Here is a 21,156-nt window from a genome sequence, read left to right as displayed (position 1 = left end):
CCCTGACCAGACCCTACAGTCCCTGGCTCAGATGGCCCATCCGTGGAAGGAAGAGGCCACCTGGAGTGGGTGGTCTTTCCTCTCTCTTTCCCCTATCACTGCTGGAAGAGTCCTCCTCTTCCTTCTCAGGAGGCTGCCTGTCAGAAAAATGGTCTCCTCCTCAGGGGCCACAGGACCTCAACTATGTGGGAGACAGATTCTCCCTAGGGGTCCTAGCCTGGGCCCAAATCTCTCTCTTGGGACTGGCAGAAGGAGGGGCAGTGAGGGCCGTGGTCTACTCATGGGAGGAAGGTAGGACCCCCTCCTGGACCCTCCCCCGCCCTCGCCTGACTTGTCCCCTCTCTGCCCCTCCACTCCGGGGCTGATCTGGATGGCAGGAAATGAGGAGAGTTGGCAGCCCTGCTCGCACCAGATGACACCGGGGGTGGGGATGTCAGTGCCCAGCAACAAGCTGGGTAAAATGTTTTCTATTGGCAATTAGGCAGGTCAGTCACTGGGGTAGTTCTGAGTTTGTCCAATGCTTCAGCTGTAGCCAGTAAAATTGTGGCTTGATTTCAACTCCAGCAAATGTTTCTGTCTATTTCTGGTCATGCAGAGCCCACCTTTTACAGCTGGGCCTTCAAAGTCCTTCTCATGGCCAGAATTCAAACAGATCTAGGTGACCTACTCCAGCTTTTCACAGTGTGGGATGGGGTGGGGAAAGATTGTTACTTCTTTGCTAGTTTGTATGCTCATTAATATTAACTTTTTAAACTTTTATCTTTTATACAGGTAGCATCTATTTATAAAGATCCAAGCATTGGAAATTTAATTAATATTGTTGTTGTGAATTTAGCAGTCATTCCTAATGAACAGGTAATTACTTTTTAGGATGATCCCTTACTTCCCACATCAATATCCTGCACACATTTTATCCGCTTGACATACCTTTTGTGATTTGTTATTATTAATTATTCTTTCAAGTAGATGCTTTTGCACCTAGAAAAACACAGCATGCCCTGCCCAAAGACTCACTGAGACCTGGTTGAATAAGGCAGGCAGCCTGTGTTTTCATTGCTTTGGGTACTGGGATAGTTCAGGAAACTATTTGCTAATATTTTAAATCTTCATTTATTTCTTGTGTCTCTCATTTTTATATTTTACCGTTTTTATTGAATATTTAATAATAATAATAATAATAAATTTTATTTATGTTTCCCCGCCTCTCCCATAGGATCGAAGCGGGGTTACAGACTATTAAAAACCATTACAAACTATCTCATAAATAAAATCCAATAGTATAAAAACTCTAAAAACAATCATACAACATACATATCCAGGGTAGGCAGAGAATCGATGGCATCAGAGATACAAGCTTCATTCTTCAGGGGAGAAGGCTTGACAAAAGAGAAAGGTTTTAAGGCTCTTTTTAAATGATTCCAAGGGGGTCATAAGACAGAGCTCATCGGGAAGACTATTCCAGATCCTCAGGGCTGCTAATGAAAAAGCCATCTGGGATGTGGCAACATACTTGGTATTTCCAACAGGTTCTTCCCGGATGTTCTAAGTGTGCGGGGCGGATTATATGGGGAGATGTGGTCCCTCAAGTAATTTGGGCCCAAGCCATATAGGGCTTTATAGGTAATAACCAACACCTTGTATTGTGCTCAGAAGCGAATAGGCAGCCAGTGAAGATCTTTCAAAATAGGTGATATATGGTCAAACCTGGATGCACCCATATACAGTGCTACCTCCATATCAGTGGAGAATGCATTCCCAGACTTACTGTGGGAATGATCATACTAACCCTATTGAAATGAATGACTTTCAATGGAAGTCACACTGATGACCTAGAGATTCCTAGAGAGAATATTTCTCTAGACATTTCAGAGTCCTCCAGTGAGATTTTATATTCAACTTCCTCTGGAAGCATATTACAAAATCATGCTGGAAGACCAATGAAATGTCTAAAGGGAGCATATTTGTTCAGACTTGAATAAGTGAAACCATAGGTACTGGTCCTGTGAATATGGGAGTCATAGGGGCTTGACAGACCACCCTGAAGGGCCAAACCATATCAGGGCCCCAGCAACTGCATGCCATGACCCTGATCTGGCCTTTCAAGGCTACAAAAAGGCTTCTTTTTGCACCCTCAAAAGGGTGCGATAGCTGCAGCAGTACGGCTATATGGTGCTCTTTTGGTGCTACGTCATATGGACGCAATGCCAGAGGACTACCATGATGCTGCACACCATGTGAAGTGCCACACAGTATCATAGCACCCAGGGGCGGAGGTGGGACATCACATCCAGATGACGCACGCCCTGACTCCGCCCCTGGGTGCTATGATACTGTGTGGCACTTCACATGGTGTGCGGTCTGTACAGGGTCATACTATACTTTCAGTTTGATCTTATTGTTATCTACTTTGGATATCTATTGTGAGACTGTAGAGAGAACATCATTATTTATCTATTGCAAATCAAAAGGTGATATGCAAACATGTAGTACTATTTGTAATGGGACTCACTTCTGAGTAGACATTCATTAATGAGCTAGCACAGTATAGTGCTTTGAGTGTTAGACTAAAACTCCAGGGGAATCCCCATTTAGCCATGAAAACTTGCTGAGTGAGCTTGAGCAAGTCACATTCTCTCATCCTCAGAGAAATGCACTGGTAAACCTCCTCTGAAGAACTACTGCCAAAAAAACCTCCCCCCTCCTCATGATAGGGTTGTCATGTGTTGGATTGGATTTTAAAGCACATAACAACACATTCATTTGATTGCACTGTAAATTAAGAAAAGACAGAAGAGGGGTGGATTGAGAGGGAATACAAGACATAAGTCATAATCATCTTTGTCCATTTGATACCTAGGATGGTCCTTCTATATCTTACAATGCTCAGACAACACTAAAAAACTTTTGCCAGTGGCAGCAAACCCAGAACTACCCCAGTGAAGACCATCCAGAGAAACATGACACAGCTGTACTAGTGACAAGGTATGTCCTGGGCGGATTATTAGTATCATTATTTATTTTCATCTTCTGGTCTCACTGAAATAGCAGTATGATTGCCATGTTAGATATAATTGCTGAACTGTCTAGTAATAGTACATGGTGTAAAAACAGATAACTGAAATGTTGTGGCATAAACATTAGCATATTGGTGATATGTATGCTGACAAAATGGAGAAGTATCATTCTTCACAGTGAATGGATACCACCTGACTTTTCATCCCCCATTTTAAGTGACCCAGATTATGGTACAAACTATAGAAACTTCCTAGACAGCAGCTCTGATTAGTGGTAAAGATCACTATGTTTTGAGGGAAAGAGAACTCTTGTGAAAAGAGTCTGAAGTTGAGGATGGAAGTGGCTTCATGAAAGTGTTAAGCATTTGCATTGCAGCTGTGGCTGCACACACATCTTTTCCCATTTTTGCACTAATGGCCTGTCAGTTGCAAAATACATTTTAGATGTGCGGGCTTTTAAAATGGGCTTTCTCAGTTGGGTAAGTGCTGCATAAGTGCAAATGTTGGTTTGTGGGTGGAGGGAATCTGCATGTACAAGTTGTAATGCTTTCAGTGGAGACCTCCTAGATCATGGCTGTAAATTCCAAGTGGAAAAAGTTGCTGTGAATGCCTGTCCTTATAGTAAATTCTAAACATATCCTGAACCACAATCTATCTGGACAACTTTAGAGACCCAGACCATCTGCTGTTTTTAGTGTGAAACACAAGTAGTATTTAGTCCTTTCAATTTAGGAATGTATTATGTTAGCAATATTTTAGGCTGGCTGTGGAACAAAATATACCATCAGGTCTATGACTTCAAGTGTTGGTAGATACCTTTGCCCACTATTCTGAGGGCAGAAATGGTAGATTTGTGGCCGTTCAGATATTGTTGGACTAGAGCTCCTGTTGTCCCTTACACTTAGCCAATTGGCTAGGGGTTATGGGAGTTTAATAATATCTGAAGAGCCTCCAGTTTTCTACCCCATGCCAGGGGAAAAACTTAACTTGGAGTTGACTCCAGAGCACACTAAAAAGGGACAGGGCAAAGTGGAGAGGCCAATTTTGTTGTAGTTTCATTTCTGTGATAAGTTTCAGTTAGTAATTAAAAGCAATGCATAGCACTGGATCACAGATCAGGCCTTTCAGATTTTGTGTTGGTTCTTCATGTCCTCCAGAGAATTGTGTTTATTGATGCTGAAAACCAAATTTCAGTGTAAAATGATGAGCCCTTCAATAACTCACTTTTCAAAAATGCAAATTAGATTTTACACTTCCTTTTTTAATCTACCATTAACAGTCTTAAGCATTTGGAACCAGGCAGGTTATATATAGAAAGAAATTGAGAAATAAATGTCTGGCAGGAAACACAGTGCAGTTTTGCATATTGGTTAAATGGTGCATATTGATTGTTGTGTTCTAAATGATAACTTGCATGGAAATTAAAAGCATCAAGTCTGTTTGCTTTCAGACAGGATATTTGTAGAGCTCACGACAAATGCGATACTTTAGGTAAGGCTAATCTCTTTTTTCTTACTTTTCAAGGTGACAATATTAACATGTTCTTGACAGAATGTTGTGTGTCTTCATTTAGATAGCAAACTCTTGTTTTGTTCTGCTTTTGATTTCCCAGGTCTGGCTGAATTGGGTACAGTCTGTGATCCATACCGGAGCTGTTCAATTAGTGAAGACAGTGGACTAAGTACTGCTTTTACGATTGCACATGAACTTGGCCATGTGTATGTTCTATAAATTTACCAATTCATTTACAACATCATTGGACTATATAACAAAACTGAAAATTGCATGTTATATAAATCGCATGTTAAACAAAATTCATTTGAGGCAGAAAATTGGCACAGTGGAGTTGCACTGTTGGTAGAATTCTATCTAATGAGCCCTGGTAACCCAGTGGTTAAATGCTGGTACTACAGCCACGATGTTGTAGGTTTGATCCTGGAGGAAGGCTCCAAGGTCTGCTCAGCATTCCATCCTTCCATAAGTTGGTAAAATGAGTACCCAGCTTGTTGGGGGCAATTGGCTTACATATTGTAAATGCTTAGAGAGTGCTAGTTCACTGATAAGCGATATAGAAATGTACTTCCTATTGCTATTGCTCTCTTTCTTCCTGCAAACAAGAGAGAATTCAGGGTCTGCACAACAAAGCTTTCCTGTGCCTTCCTATTCTGGGAATGTGGTGTAGGGGAATTAGTATTGGAATGGAGGAGGACTGTGGGACTCAAAAGCATTTTTTTCTGAATCTGAAATTATATCACAATGGAGTACATTTTGCTTTGGAAACAGAAGTGATCAAGTTTCATGTTTTCAGGGTATTTTATAGGGAGGTGCATAAAGCTACATGACAAATTGGTTACCTATAGATTTAAATCCAACATCATTTTAGGATGCAATTATTTGCATGATGGGACTTCCCTTTCCCCTCCACAGCTCTCCTTGCTGCTTGAAATTTTGCTCTGGAGGTTTCCTTCTTCCTACAATTTAGTTTTAGAGGAAGCACAAGGGAGGTTGGGGGGCGGGATTTCTGTTCTCCTAATTCTAGTGATAGGTACATTTCCATAAGAGGAACAACCCTAGTGGGTCCTGTCCATAGCGTCAAGCCACAAGGTGGGGCATTTCTAATTATATATTGTATAGTATTTTCTGGATTTCTTTTTAGTTCTGGATATATGGTAATAAAACAAACAACTGGTTTCTCTTGTTGTTAAATTTGCTTTGTGATTACATGATACCATGTAAATAAAGACCAGTAAAGCATGGTAAGGAGTAACCACTTGTTGATTTGTTTTTGTAAAGTGTTTAAATTCATTGAAGAGTATGTATTCATACTCTAAAATATCTCTGTCACATTTAGAGATCAAGATGTTGGGCAATTCCATCTTCTAAGCAAATTTCCATTCCAGTTTAATTGAACTGATTATGAAATTTCATTGCAAGTTTGTGCAGTACTCTCAAGACTTATACTTTTTTTCACTAGATCTAACTTTCTAACTTTTTAGTGCTTCAGCAATAATTAAGCATAAATTAGGGTTTTCCTGTCCAGAATTGTTTAGAGGGGATTTGCCTTTGCCTTCCTCTGAGAGAATGTGGCTTGCCCAAAGTCATCCTTTGGGTTTCCATAGCTGAGTGGGGATTCAGACCCTGGTCTCCAGAGTTGTAGTCACTCAAGCCATCACATCATGCTGGCTTCCCAGCTGTGGAATAGCCTACATAAAATGAGTTGCTCAGAGGTCCAAATCTACCACTTGCAGTGATAGGATGCTGGGCCCATCAGCTAAAGCAGTGGGATGCTTTCTCTGCTGTAGATATTCTGCTGCACCATTTACCACCCATAAAAGTTACCTTACAGAGTGATGTGTATCAGTGTTCACTACCTAAATGAAATCTTGGAAAGGCTTAGTATTTCCGTGTGTTCCAGCTTAGAATTCCATCCCACACACAGTATTGAAGGAAAAGGGCAATAGAAATGAAAGATGACTAGAGGAGTTTTACTTTGCCTTACCATTTCCTTCTCTAATTTTCCCTCTGAGCAGCTGTTTTTGCCCCCATCCTCTCCTGCAAACTGCATGTGCAAACTGCAAAACCATAATCGATAAAACAAATAGGAAGAAAATAGGGAAGAGAAAGGTTGGGATCTTACAAAATTGGTGAGCTGTAATCTTTTAACCAACATAAGTTCTTTTACAGTGACTAACATTGTTTTTACTTTCCCCCTTCCAACTGCTGATTTCCCCTGCTTTCATTTGATCTCCCTTTGGCAATTCACAGGGATCAGGTCCTGCCTACACTTTACAAATTTTATTCATTTCACTGAAAGTGACTTCATGGGGTTAGAAGCCACCCCAAACAGGAAGTCCTTTTTGCTCTTTTAGCGGGAGGGGGGGGCGCAGAGCTCATTCACTGAAGGCAAGCTTAATGGAAATGTAAACTCATCAGCCTTCAAATTTAGGATCACATCAGGTCATTTCCTCTCTTCCACTTCAAATAGCACAGCAGCTTAAGCTGTTCTGTCTCTGTGGCATATTTGTAACATTCTTCTATATATCATGTGCTACAAACCCCATAGGTGGATTTTTTTTTTAAAAAAAAGAAATTTTATATTGATATTGATGCTTGATGGCATGTTGTAAATGTACAACATTAAAAAAGGGAGCCAAATTCATCCCTGGAGTACAGTTGTCCCTGGAGACTAAATCTGTATAATAGAGAACACCAGGAATAATATTGTACACGGATGACTGACGCTCAGAGTTCAGCTTCATTAGAAAACTTTGTCACGAGAATCTTACCCTTGGTGTTTTCAAAGTAGGAGGATTTACAGTCAGAGGAAGCAGAAGATTGGTTGCCCCCAACAAGAAGTGTGGGCCCTTGAGGGTCTCTGCTCCTGTCAACTAGCATTTGAAAGCATTAAAAGGAAGCAGTTCCTTGTATTTTGATACCTTAGGACAGGGATGGGCAAGGTGCACCTATAGGCTGCATGTGTTCCTTGGACACCACTTTTGTTGCCCCTGAAACTCTCACAAGTCCCCTAAAGCACCCTCTATTATTATATTTCGGGAATTTAAGCAATTTTTGCCCCCAAGTCATGCAAAAAACCCTAAAACATGTGAAAACAGCAAAAGTATTCCACAATCCCATAATGTCTCCAATACTTCTGTTTTCCTCTGTAGTACCCCTCAAAATGGTGACAAGAGGTGAGCCAATGTTGCTTCTTGTTGACATTTTGAAATGGACTGCGGAAGAAACTGGAAGCATTTAGGCTTGCACATGGGAAGTGTCCAGACGACAGAGGTGTCTGGGGAGAAATTGGTCCCTGGTCCCAGTACATTAACTTAGCTCAGCCTTGGTGGAAAGCTTTGTTGTCCATGTTATTCACTGGGTGAGGGTGAACAAATAGAAGCTTAATATAGACAAGACAGGGGTGCTCATGATCAGTTAAAAGTCAGATCAAGGAACAGGATTTCAGCCTGTGTTGTACAGGGTCACAACCACTTGAATATGAAGATTGACAGTTTGGATAGGCTCCTGGATTCAGCCCTGACGTGAATTCCCAGGTGTCAGTGGGGGCCAGGAGTGCATTTTCATAGTTAAAGATAGTATGCCAACTATACCTATTCTTAAAGAAGTCCAACCTAACCACAGTGACACATGCTTGTGTGGGACTGTCTTTCAAAAGTGTTCGAAGACCAGCTTATCCAAAATACTACAACAAAATTTTGACGAAGGCTGGTTGTAGGGAATACGTAATTTATCTTGTTAGAGCAGCTCCACTGGCTACCAATCCATTTCTGGGCACATTTCAAAGCAGTAGTTCTGATCTGTAACTCCTCATACAGCTTGGGATCTTAAGATCTGCAGGGGATGCCCTGCTCTTGGTTCCCTTGCCTTCATAGTGCAAACATACCTTTTTATCATGAAATCCCCAGGCAGAAAATTGATAAAATAATGTGAATATTTTCAACAATTCCAGATTAAAATCTATGAAATAATCTTAACAGAATAAATATACTGAATATTAAACAACTGAGTAGCCAAAACAACTTATAAAGGCTAAAAGAAAAAGAACAAGAAAACATATGCATGGTTAAAAGTAAATTAGACTAAGCCATGTCTTCACTTTGCCCCAAAAAGAAACCAATGTTGGTGCCAGTCAGGCCTGCAAAGGCGCAAGGCATTCCACAAGTGGTGCACCACAGCCCAGAAGGTATTTCCCTACATCCTCCCCATCATCACATGACTCCCATCAATGAGACACAGAGGAGGGCTCATCCAGCAGATCTCAGTTCTCTGAAAGTTGAGGCATTCTTTCAAGTACCGAGGCCACAACCTGTTTGGGGCTTTGAATGTCATCACCACCACCTTCAAGTCAGATTGGAAATGCATTGACAGCACATGCAGTTCCCTGAAGATTGGTGTTAGGTGTTGTCAGTATGATACCATGTATGAAACATGACCATATATATGATACATGGCCCTGTAGATCAGTATAGATTGAGTCTCCCTTATCTGAAATGCTTGGGACCAGAACTGTTTGGGATTTGGGGTTAATTTTGGATTTTGGAATATTTGCATATACATAATGAGATATTTTGCAGATGGGACCCAAGTCTAAATATGAAAATCATATATGATTCATATACTGTACATCTTATTAACTTAGCCTAAAAGTAATCTTATAGATAATATTTTAAATAATTTTGTGCCTGCAAATTTTTGTACACTGAGCCATCAGAAAGCAAAAGTGTTACTATCTCAGACACCCATGTGAACAATTTTGGATTTTGGAATGCCAAATCGTGAAGACTCAACCTGCATTTATATAAAAGTAGTTAATTAGTACTTAATTGGAAGAGATGACATAATTTATTGATGTATGTTCACATTAAAATGGTGTATATAGGTATAAAGTGGCCGTCCAGCCTTTGGATCATCTGAAACAGAAGGCTTAACTGGATGCTATAAAACCTGTTGCTAGAATAATGAGCTAGTGATGCTATCTTTTTCACTTTCTGTGGGGCAGTGGGAATTCTTCATACGACGATCCCTCTCCCACCTCTTGTCTCTATACTTGGCCTAAGGACAAAGTGCTTTTTGTATAAAATGCCTTTGCTCCCTAATGCACATCCTTGAATACAAACAGATCCCTCTCAGTAAAATGCTTTAAATTTTAACAGGATATGAATGCACAGATGGGCTATGCAATTGCGTTTGTTTGTCAGCCAGTTCCTTCTCAAATAATAAACACTTAACTCCAGTTAGCTAATTCCACAAGTACTTTTAAATCTTGTTGATTTCAGCAACAAAGTTTACTATGTGCTCTATTTCTTTTAACTGAAATCAATGACATTTAAAGATGTTTAACTTGGGTAGGTTTGCAGCCTTAATTCCTTCTTTTGTAGATTCAAGCTAATATGGTGGCCAATATGCTGTCTCTTTAGATTTAATATGCCTCATGATGACAACAACAAGTGCAAAGAGGATGGAGGGAAAAACCAACAACATGTTATGGCTCCCACCCTGAACTACAACACCAACCCCTGGATGTGGTCAAAATGTAGCCGGAAATACATCACAGAATTTCTAGAGTAAGGTCTTAATAATTACTTCATGAATTCCTTGTCTATCTCAATGGAACTGCACTGGGCAAAATATTGTGGGAAAGCTCCATGCAAACATGGAAGAAGAGGAGGAGGAGGTTGTTCAGAAATTAGAAAAAATGTCCCTTTCTATTTCTCAAAAGAAATTTAAATCGTAAATGGTAGTTACTTTAAAAAACATATTCTGACTGCTATGAGCTACTGATATATGGTTCATACCACACCAACACTTGAACCATATTGACTTAAAGAGTTACGGTTACACTGCAAAAAGTGTTACACAGTTATCCCTCATTAAGTTACATGTGTAACATAATTACACCTTAATTTTTGAAAAAAGAATTTAATTGGGCCTGTATGTGTGTGCACCAAGATCTGATATCTTCCAGCTCTGTAATGATGTGTGCACATGTCTATGAATGTAGAGAGCATGATCAGTTCACACATATACGGGTTGAGTTTCCCTGATCTGAAATGTTTCTGACCAGAAGTATTTTGTATTTTTGAATACCTATATTTGCACACACACACAGTCGTCCCTCCCGATTTGTGTTCTGACCTCTCCCCCCCCCCCCCCATGAACCAGAAAAACCATAGATATTGGTGCCACATTGTTTTTAATGTTGGCACGCTCGCCATTTTGTCCCTCCTGGCTTCCCATCAGTGGAAATTCAAAACCACAAATGAGAAGTCAGCGAATCTGGAGGGACGACTGTATACACATACACACACACATAATGCACATAATGAGATATCTTGGAGTTGGGACCCGAGACTAAATACATCATTCATTTATGTTTAATATACTTCTTATACACATAAGCTGGAGATAATTTCATACAATATTTTTAATAATTTTGTGCATGAAACAAAAGTTTTTTATAATGTGAAGTCGAAGGCTTTCATCGCTGGCATCCATAGTTTTTTGTGTTTTTTTCACGCCATTTGGCCATGTTCTAGAAGAGTTTATTCCTGACATTTCAGAGAAACATACCCAGAAAAACTGATAAAAAACTACAAAAGTTTGTATACAGTGTGCTCTTCCCTTACGTGGGGATCTATTCCACCCACGCCCCCCACATAAGGGGAATTTCACGTATATGCTCGTGCCCCATTGAAGATAATGGGGCTTATGCATGGGGTGGCACACGGTACACGCGCCATGGGCGTGCGTGCCATTGCAGCTTCCGCACACGCCGAGGCTTTTTCCAGCGTGGACCTCCAGCATATGCAGGAATCTGCATAAGGCACGTTTGCATATAACATGGACGCATTGTGTATATTGAACTATCAGAAAGCAAAGATGTTACTATCTCAACCATTCATGAAAAACGTTTTGAGTTACGGAATATTTTGGATTTTGGAATTTAGGATAAGAGAGGCTCAGCCTATATGTGTGTGAACTCATTTGCCCACTCTTTAGATTCATTCCCATATACTAGATATGCATGAATCATAAGTGGTCGTTTCTAATTAGCAGGGTGCTAATTCCCTGTTGAATAAACACTAGATTACTTTAAAATTAGCTTACCTACTTTTACAGTACAGCAGTGAAAATAAAGGTAACACTTTTTTATTTCAGTACTGGCTACGGTGAGTGTTTGCTTGATGAACCTTCACCCAGAAGGTACCCTTTACCTCAGCAACTTCCAGGGTACATATATGATGTCAATAAGCAGTGTGAGTTAATATTTGGCCCTGGAGCTAAAGTTTGCCCTTATATGGTAAGATGCTTTTCTTCCCTCTTTTTCTTCCCTCCTTCCCATTATTCTTGCTTTAATTGTGACAGACTTGTCTAAACCAACTATTATGCACTGGGGAAGATGCTTCCTTCTGAAAAATATGACTGCCTGCTAGGCTAGATTTGCAACTTTTCATTCCCAATAACATGTCACATGCTCAAAAGCATGAAAGCCACTTTTACACAATGATGTCTGTGTGGCACATGTGTGACTACCACAATGAGTTGGAATGGGACAGCCCTGTAGAATTTTCTCACCAAGTGCATGTCTGCACAGGGAAAATGCCGAGCTGAAGCCAAAGAAGGCACTGGCAGTATCACAACATAAAGCTACTTCCAGGGAGATACCACAGTTTCTAGCCCTGAACATGATTTCACCCCAAATTAAGTAAAGCCAGTGGAAAGCCCAGTGGTTCCCAGAAACCCTAGAGTGACCTTGGGTTCTTTTGGTATGTGGATAGCTGGATCTGGCCCAATCCATTGTCTGCATGCCAACAGCCTCACCATTCCCCTTCCCTACTCTGAGTGGCTCAGGGAAAGAGGCTGGCCTGTTTTCAGAGCTGCCACCATAAAATCATAGAATCATAGAGTTGGAAGAAACCTCAGGCACCATTCAGTCCAACTCCCGGCCATGCAGGAAGACACAGTCAAAACACTCTCGACAGATGGCCATTCAGCCTCTGTTTAAAACCCTCCAAAGAAGCTCTACCATGCTCTGAAGGAGTCAAACAGCTCTTACTCTCAGGATGTTCTTCCTAATGTTGAGGTGGTTTCTCTTTTCCTGTAGATTGCATCCATTGTTTCATGCCCTATTCTCTGGAGCAGCAGCAAATAAACTTGCTCTATCTTCAATATGACATCCCTTCACATATTTAAGCATGGCTATCTCCGCTGCTTTCTTGCAGGCAGGAGCTCCATGTAAAGTCTGCCTGGTGTGACACCACTTCTGCTAAGGGCAAAAACTGTTGCCCAGACATATGATCAAGGAGGGTCACACTACCCCCTCCTTGTTGATAATAGGGGCACCCCATTCTGACCACAGCAGATGCAACAGCACACTGAGCAGGCTCTTGCTGGGAGTTCTTCCCTGTACGGAAATGGCGACAGTACCACCAAGGGGGTGAGCCAATGGGGCTGAAGTGGAGTTGACCTGTCTGCCCTGTGTGAAAAATAGTACACAGTCACAGCAGATTCAGCCCAGTGTGTGTGGTCGTCATTGTGGTTGGTCCGGGGTCAGGCAGGGCATAAGTCTATGGACTGGTCCTGGATTAAGCAGCCAGTGTAAATGCATCCCTAGTCAGCATTTTCCTTCCCTGCAGAGCACTGATCCAACTAGTAAAATCAGTCTTTTCCATGGGCTGGGAGTACTGTATTCATATCAACTCTCAGTAGCTACATGGCAAAGCTCCACAACAAACCATGGGATGTGAATCTGGTTTTTGAAAAGGCAACCTTTTTTGAACAGCAACCTCTATATTTGTAGGCAATGTTACAAATACTGGGGATAACCATTGTCATGATATGGGCATAAAATAAAACAGGTAGAGTGGTAGACTAGATAGCCATTGTGGTCCCTTCCAACCTTATTTTACTCTGATTCAAAAATTTGGATGCCCTATTAGCTTCACTAGAATGAAAAACAGATACCTTAAGAGGCAAAGAAGGAAATGGGTTTCATAAAATTCCCAGCTGCTTATTGTTAAAATTGTTTCACATGATCAGGTATCTTGAATGTTTTTGTATTATTTATTTGTTTGTTTATTTTAAAATGATCACCTGCTCTATATCATCTGGCTTCAGGATAGGGTAAAATCACTTTAAAATAATTTAAATAATTTAATGCACATGAAAAATTTGATAGCAGACATTAATTGTTAATGTCAGGGCAATGATCAGGCTGTTGTTTACATCATTGGAGACAAATCAGCATCAAGGTGACCACTGGAAACTGATGATAAGCCATAGGAGCCAAAGATAACATGCCTATTTACTTTAATGTAATTAACTTTAATTGTGTATTGTTTTCATTACTATGCCAGTTGGTTAACTGCTGCTGGCAGTCACACACACAAACACATACTTCAGTTGCCAGTCTTTGGGGGTATATTGTTCTTAGGATTTAGAAACATAATGACTTGATGCTTTGTATCCATATGATATGCCAAAAATACAGAAAGCTGATTTTAGGACTACAGACAGGTTACACCCTAATTTACATTTAGTGAGAGGTTTCCATTTTGCTTTAGCCTTTATAATGCAGTCTATAAAAACATATCAGAGTCAGATTCAGTTGGAAAGACAAGGTTCACAGAATAACTAACAGTATAATCACTGCATTCTTATATCAGTGATGTAGTCCTGTTTCGGAGCAATTTGAAATACTAACAATTTCCTGATGGCCCAGGTTTGGTTGTTTTTTTTAATGAATTAAAATAGGAAATATTCAATCAGTTTCTCATAATATGACTTCCAGCTATTTCTGTGTGGGTACAGACTCAGCCACAAGCCCATCTGCAAATCCAAGATGAGGCATTTAAGCAAAAACGTTCTCTGTCTGCATCCTTAAGACAAAATCCCTTCCTCTGTTTTATTGCATTCATTGTTTATACTTCCTTTCTCAGTGATGGTAATAACACCAGGGAGATAATCTAAAATATGTATGTGGCCTGTAGCATATGTTATACTGGCTGTTCAGTAATGCTGAGACCATTTGAAATCACTTAAGCAGAAGCAGTGCAGAAGACTTTGGTGCATCAATGCAGATGGAGCCCATAAAGGATGTCGCACTCAACACACGCCATGGGCTGATGGGACAGAATGTGGCCAAGGAAAGGTCTGTTATTGACAATGTTGCTATTTCTTGCTTCCCCTGCCCTGTGTAGATAGAAGCATTGTTGTTATGATTGTCTTATGAAAATGAGAAAGTCCATGATCATTTTATATATTTTTATAGCAGCAGTGTTTAAAAATCACAGTTCAGGGCTTGTTCACAAACCACTTAACTGTTGAGGACAGCCAATATTCTCTTTTCTCCTCTCCCCTTCCCTTCCTCACAAGGAGCCCAGAATGACTAAGAACCTGTATGAAACACAATATAGCACCCAAAATGCCATTAAAACTCTAATTCTAATATCACAGATTTGAATTTGAGGCCTCCAGTATCAGCTTTGCACTGTAGTCCCATGAAAGAGAGTGCTACACCATCCAGAACAGAGCTACCCACAGAGCTTCCATCTTTTCAGGCTTCAGTTTCAGTTTCTTTTGCTTTCTTCCAGCCAATTCCTCCTTCTAGGCATCAGTCTTTCACTTGCACAGCCTCTCATGATTCAGATAGAATGGAGAGGCAGAGGAGCATATAATCTGCAGATTGATGACACTGTCCCAGGCAACACTGAGCTTTGTGTAACCCAACAGCAGGACTGCCATTGAGTCCAGTAGAGGTTTCTAGTGCTGCTTTCTAGTAGCAACCCTATGGGGGTAGAAATGGACAGTAGTAGACATCCTTCCCACTACTCATAACCTCTGTCCACATGGGCCAAACAATATGTCCTGCCCCTGTCCTGCGTGAGGAGTCCAGACGATGCATGGCCCAGACCCCGAGTCTGGTACAAACAGTTTGGACAACATCTGGCCCATTAAGCATGAAATCCAGGGTATAACACTCTTAACATGAATTAAATTAACTCACTGTTTGCTCTGGATCTTCCTGGGTGGCTATTCCTGCTGTGTCATCTGGCATAGCCACTGTGGTCAAAACAAGATGCCCAGGCAAGTGATTGATGCTGGACACCTCCTCAGAGCAAACATATTGTCCATGGTGGTGACTGTGCCAGGCAGCACAGTAGGATGTGCATGCAAGCAGTCACTCTACATCAGAATGGGAATGTCAGGCAAGGTGGGGGGGATGTTGGGGTAGTTCCAGGGCCAAAATACTCCGGGCCACCCTTGGAGTGTTCTGGTCCATGCAGACAGGGCCTTACTAAACCATCTTAAATAGTGATATTGAAAGAGATCATTGCAGATTAAGAAGGCAGTCCCCCTGGTTTTTTCCTGAAGAAAGTAATCAACCAGAGTAGCCAGAGAAGGAGCTATTTTGAATGTGGTAGCCCTTTTTAAAACTCAATTCCAAAAGAAACACACTGTTCCATCTTTGTTATCTTTTAGCCCTATGTAAAAGCTTACCAATTTTCTTGAGGTTTTATATTACATCTAAAAAAATATGAAAGAGAGATTCATGATAGAGGCCCTTCTACCCTAAACAACCAATCCTTCCAAATCAGAACATCTGAATATTATGGGTTAAACATTGTTTTATTTCTGAAAATTGGTCTCATGGACCTATTTCTGTACTTGGCAAAAAAAGGAAAAAAGTTAGTTTGTTCTTTGTACTGCGTGAGAGGGTTTCCATGAATCAGTCCTTAATTGTATGTATCAAAACAATTATATGGCAGTAGGCAAAAAGAACTCAGAAAGAATTGGATTTTGTTTCTATCAGTATCATATTGCAGATAGTTAACTGTAGTCCTATAAATGTCTACCTATTTAATTTAATTCCACTGTGTTCAGGGTTTTATTGTTGTGTTTCCAACATGATGACCTAAGGTGAAGGTATCACAAGGTTTTCTGAGGCTGAGAGCGTGTAACTTGCCCAAGCTCACCCACTGAATTTTTATGCTTGAGTATGGAATTGAACCCCGATCTCCAGAGTCATAATTCAACACTCAGACTTCTGCCACACTGGCTCCCAAACTCATTGGGTTTTGTTCCAGGTGAATCTATAGGCCTGCAGCCAAAAAGTACTCATATGCTAATATGGCACATGAAATTCTTAATACCCTTTTTCAATAAGACATCAAAAGTACAGGCAATATTGCTCAGATGGATTCTTTCTTCTTGCCGCCATCATGTGTATATTAGGCCTCACACTAGAATACTCAAAAGAGTTTCATTATTGGAGAAAATACAAAATATAAGTGGAGTAATATATGGATTGGGACTTAGCCATCCCTCAGATGGACACCTCTCTGAAATATGCAGGATAGTTTGTGACAGTTTAGTATAGCAAATAGTGTGACTATTTTTAAAAAAAAAATCAAAAATGTAAATTCCTGTGGAAATGTATCAGAGTGGAATTGTGGGTAAAAATATACAAGAGTGGCATAGAATGGACAGGTTTGCCTATCCCTGAACCTCAGGGATATATTATCATATGTTTTAAATATCTCACGTCAGTTAAACGAGTTAAAAATCTTTTTTTCCCTGTGTCAAAGCTGGAAATATCACCTTGAATCCAATTATTCATCCCATCTAAAATAGATCCACTAAATCACTGAAATTTACTGACATGTTGGCTCAACATTCAAGAGCCGATTCAATGAGTCATCTATTGTTGGGACCAACTAATAAGATTCAGGTTAGAACTTCAAGACCCATGTGATTAATTAGGTCACATTTTATTTTCTAAAGCATGCTCAAAACTGCAAAATGCACCGTTCATTTTATAAACATGTTTTATTACTATTCAGCAGTAAAGATAGTAGATTTGCCAGGGTGATCCAGAATTCATTTGGGGTAAGCAGTCTTACTGCAAACAACTGACATAAAATCTGGATCTGAATTCCCTCATCTGAAGAAGCTGTCTTTTTAAACATTTTCTGCAGCTTGTAGCCCTGCTCAGCCAGTGTGCTGAAACTAATGTTTTGCCTCACGTCTTTTAGTATGAAAGCCCATGACATATAGACTAGTCAAGAAAATACAATGTTGTTGGTGTTGTTTTGTGAAGATAGTATCTTTGGAGACTTGAAAGCCTTTTTATGTCTAGGAAAAATCTGAAAATAAAAGTGTTATACGCATGCTTAATTTAAAGTTTCTTGCTGTATCAAACAACACATGTATATCGTTAGACATATTTTAAGTATGATAGCATTGGACTGGAAAATATTAAATCTCATAGTAATCCAGTCTGAAGTTTTGGACATTTCGGGGCAACTATTTGACACATCCACTTATTTTCATTTTGGGTCAACCTGTTGCTAATTTGACACACCCATAACTTCAAATACCACCTATCTGGCTGTTGGGCTGGATTTTACACAACCAAGATGGAGTGCTCAGTTATAATAAGCTTATAAATGAACTGAGGATTTCACTGAAGTACTCAGTTTCTCATTTGAGTCTTCTGCCTTCCATTGTCAGCTCTAATCTGTATAAAACATGTGCTGAATGAGTTCTGTGTGCTCAAAAGCCAAATGGTCTGTTCTATGGTGGGCATGATTGCTATTCGTATTTTTTTTTCCTGTACATGGCAGCTATTCAACAAGATGTTCCTCCTTTGGGGTAGCACTGTCTTATTGATGCCATGTGCGCCTTTATTTATGACAGCTGTAGAACTTATATGCCAGTACGGAAGGTTAGCGTGAGGACTGAGCATGGCATTCTTAAAAAATCTCAGAACTTTCCCTTGACTGGGAGTGATGTGGTTGCGCATAAACCATATAGGTTTTTTTTCCCAGAAGGGTAACAGATTGTACCAAGTACATTTAAATATATGGGTCAGAGATACGAAGCCACCCTAAGCAGAAAATGTTTGTTTTTAGATCCCTCCACACCTCATCATTATTTACATCCATTATTTTAACTGTCCTCATGTTTTGGAGATATTCTTTCAACATATCTGATCTGGAAATGTGTCTTTGGTACTGACACATTGTGACATTTAACCTGTAATCAAAAAACCAGACAGGCTGCTTTACCTAGCAGCTGTCACAACTTAGGCTTCCTGCTTTGGACCAGTAAAAGTGCACAACTCAATGGCTTGGAGAGCTGTCACTGTGTGGTCCTCACGTGATTGACCATTCATCATCTGGAAAATCAGAGCCATTGGTGCCTGCTATAGCTTGGCAGAAACTTAATAACATACAATATATAGCTACTAATCCATTTCAGAAACATAATTGATACCCACTGGTTTATTTCAGACATACGCAGTGGTGTAGGTCAAGGATGGACAATGACTCCTCCCCCAGTGTTGTTGCACTGCAACTTCCAAATCTTCCACTATTTTCTGTACTAGGTAGGACCAATCACAGGTGCGGTCTGATAACATTTAGAGAGCAACAGTTACCTGCCTTTACAATAAGTTGGGGCGGGCAACCGTGGAAGGCTGTCTGTATGTTGATTGCCTTCAAATTATTTCTGACTTTTTGTGACTCTAAGGATAGGGGGCAACAATTAGTTTCTCACCCCTATCTCCAGGGGAAAAAAATTAAAATTGTCTCCAGAGGGCACAAAAACAGCCTTAGAGTCTGCAGGGTTCATTTTCCCCACCCCATACTGGGTGAATGAATTTGTCCTAGAGGAGAACAGCGGAAACATGTGCTTCTGCTTTGAAACAACTATAGTTCCCTGTGATATCTTAACTCAGACAGCTGTGGTTGAAACTTTAGTGTCAGAACAAACCAAAATCTGAAACTAGGTGGTAGCTTCTCATAGATAACTTTCCAGATGCTTGCCTCCCATATCTTCTTTTCAGTGAAACCTTAGGTTGTACCTACACTGTAAAAGTAATGCAGTTTGACACCACTTTAACTGCCATTGATCCAGCCTGCTGAATCCTGAGATTGGTAGTTTCGTTGAGGCACCAGCGCTCTTTGGCAGGTAAGGCTAAAGAAGGCTAAAGACCTTGTAAAATTGCAAATCCCTGGATTCAAAGGATGCAAGTTACAGCACTTAAAGTGGTGTCAAACTGCATTATCTCTACTGTAAATGCACCCTGAGACTTACAAAAACTGTTACGTATCCTTAAAATTCATGAAAAGGGAGAATTTATTGCATAAATACAGTACACTAAATATTTTTTTTACTTGGTTACACTGTACAGAATCTGATTCATGCATAATTTTAATGGTTTTTCTTTTTAAATCATACTCTTTTACATGCAGCTTGTTCATATACTGTCATATCTTCTGATTAACTGACACTGAAAGGATTGGCAATGAAAGCTATTAGGGGCTGGAGTATTGTATAAAAATTCTGAAACAAGAGTTTCATTCTGCTCATTCTTGCTTATTTAATTCTCCTTGTGATCACATTACAGTATCAAAAGTGACCCTCTAGTGTGATACAAGATTTTTCTTATTTAAGCCACTGTGGCAATCTTAATATTATGTAATCTTCACATAATATTTCTTGCTTTATCTAAATGGTTCTTGAAGAATGGAAGGTGAAGAGTGCTGACTAGGTTTTTGAATAATATGAATTTCTATTTCCCCCTTCTTTTTCTATTACATTAAAAAATCTGTGTGAATGAAAATTATGTTTTAACAAACTCAAAATATATTATCCCAACATTACAAAGGATTAGGAACATTAATTAAAATGTATACATAGCTCCTCAATGTAAGGCCATACCCTCCCCCTGACCCTGAAAATGTCCTTTAATGAATACAAATTTTAGAAGAGAATTTGCCTGTCAAGTTTAAAAAACCAACAGCCACCTTGACATTGATCTCAAATGCAATTAGAATGCAAAATCCAGATCAAAGCAATTAACTGGTGTTGTAAAAGTCTACCTACCTTTCTTATTTTTGGAGTTTAGCACTGCAAGTATGGCCACTGTGTTCCCAGAGAGCGAGAAGTACCTGTGATAGATGGGACATGGGGTGCATGGAGTCCCTTTGGAGTTTGCTCACGAACATGTGGTGGAGGCATTAAAAATGCTGTTCGAGAGTGCAACAGGCCTGAGTAAGTACAGGAGTGCTGCAGTAAGTACACTGCCTATGTCTTTCACTTTAAACCACATATCCTGATATATAAACCATGATATGAATAAATCGTGTGCTAGTGGATATTAGCATATTTGCTCCTCCCTTTACATGCATACTAAACAAATTAGGAAGACATAGCTGTGTGTGAAGTTTGCACCCAGGATTATGGTTATGTGTTCCAAAAAAAGCAAGTGAGTTTTAAACCAAAGTTTGTTGTGGGCTTGTGAATTCTGGCTTATTTTCATTCACCTTACCATATACTTTGCTTCAGCCATGTCATGAACCTATTCCTTCCTGGTTCATTTACTTGTACACACAAAGGTGGCAGTAAAAGAATAGCAAGTGGGTTATATACACCAGGACATTGCTTGTTCACATTATAAACTTTGATGTCAGTTTGGACCCAGTCATATTATCTTCTCAGGTGTTTCAGTTCAGTTTTATTTGCTTTATTGTGCCTTGTTTTATTTTGCAATTTTGATGGTTTTTAAAGATATTAGGAATGGGGCTGGAGTTTACCAGTTTTTGCTGTATTATGGTTT

The 21,156-nt window shown here is 40.0% G+C and overlaps 1 protein-coding gene across 1 annotated transcript in view; it reads left to right on the top strand.

The window, feature by feature from the left end:
- Positions 1-21,156, top strand: part of LOC149321293 (A disintegrin and metalloproteinase with thrombospondin motifs 9-like) — a 186,200-nt gene that overhangs the window by 25,248 nt on the left and 139,796 nt on the right. Inside the window, exons 5-12 of the mRNA XM_089519004.1 lie at positions 772-855; positions 2,858-2,982; positions 4,465-4,505; positions 4,627-4,732; positions 9,950-10,096; positions 11,691-11,832; positions 14,575-14,682; positions 20,446-20,591. Coding sequence (XP_089375130.1) covers positions 772-855; positions 2,858-2,982; positions 4,465-4,505; positions 4,627-4,732; positions 9,950-10,096; positions 11,691-11,832; positions 14,575-14,682; positions 20,446-20,591 — 899 coding nt within the window. The remainder of the gene's footprint in view (positions 1-771; positions 856-2,857; positions 2,983-4,464; positions 4,506-4,626; positions 4,733-9,949; positions 10,097-11,690; positions 11,833-14,574; positions 14,683-20,445; positions 20,592-21,156) is intronic.

Source organism: Sceloporus occidentalis, unplaced genomic scaffold (assembly GCF_023333645.1).
Source record: "Sceloporus occidentalis isolate IW3139 unplaced genomic scaffold, rSceOcc1.0.p SCAF_1, whole genome shotgun sequence".
NCBI lineage: Eukaryota > Metazoa > Chordata > Lepidosauria > Squamata > Phrynosomatidae > Sceloporus > Sceloporus occidentalis.
The sequence above is the reverse complement of the archived record's forward strand: the minus strand, read 5'-3'. Positions and strand labels throughout refer to the sequence as shown.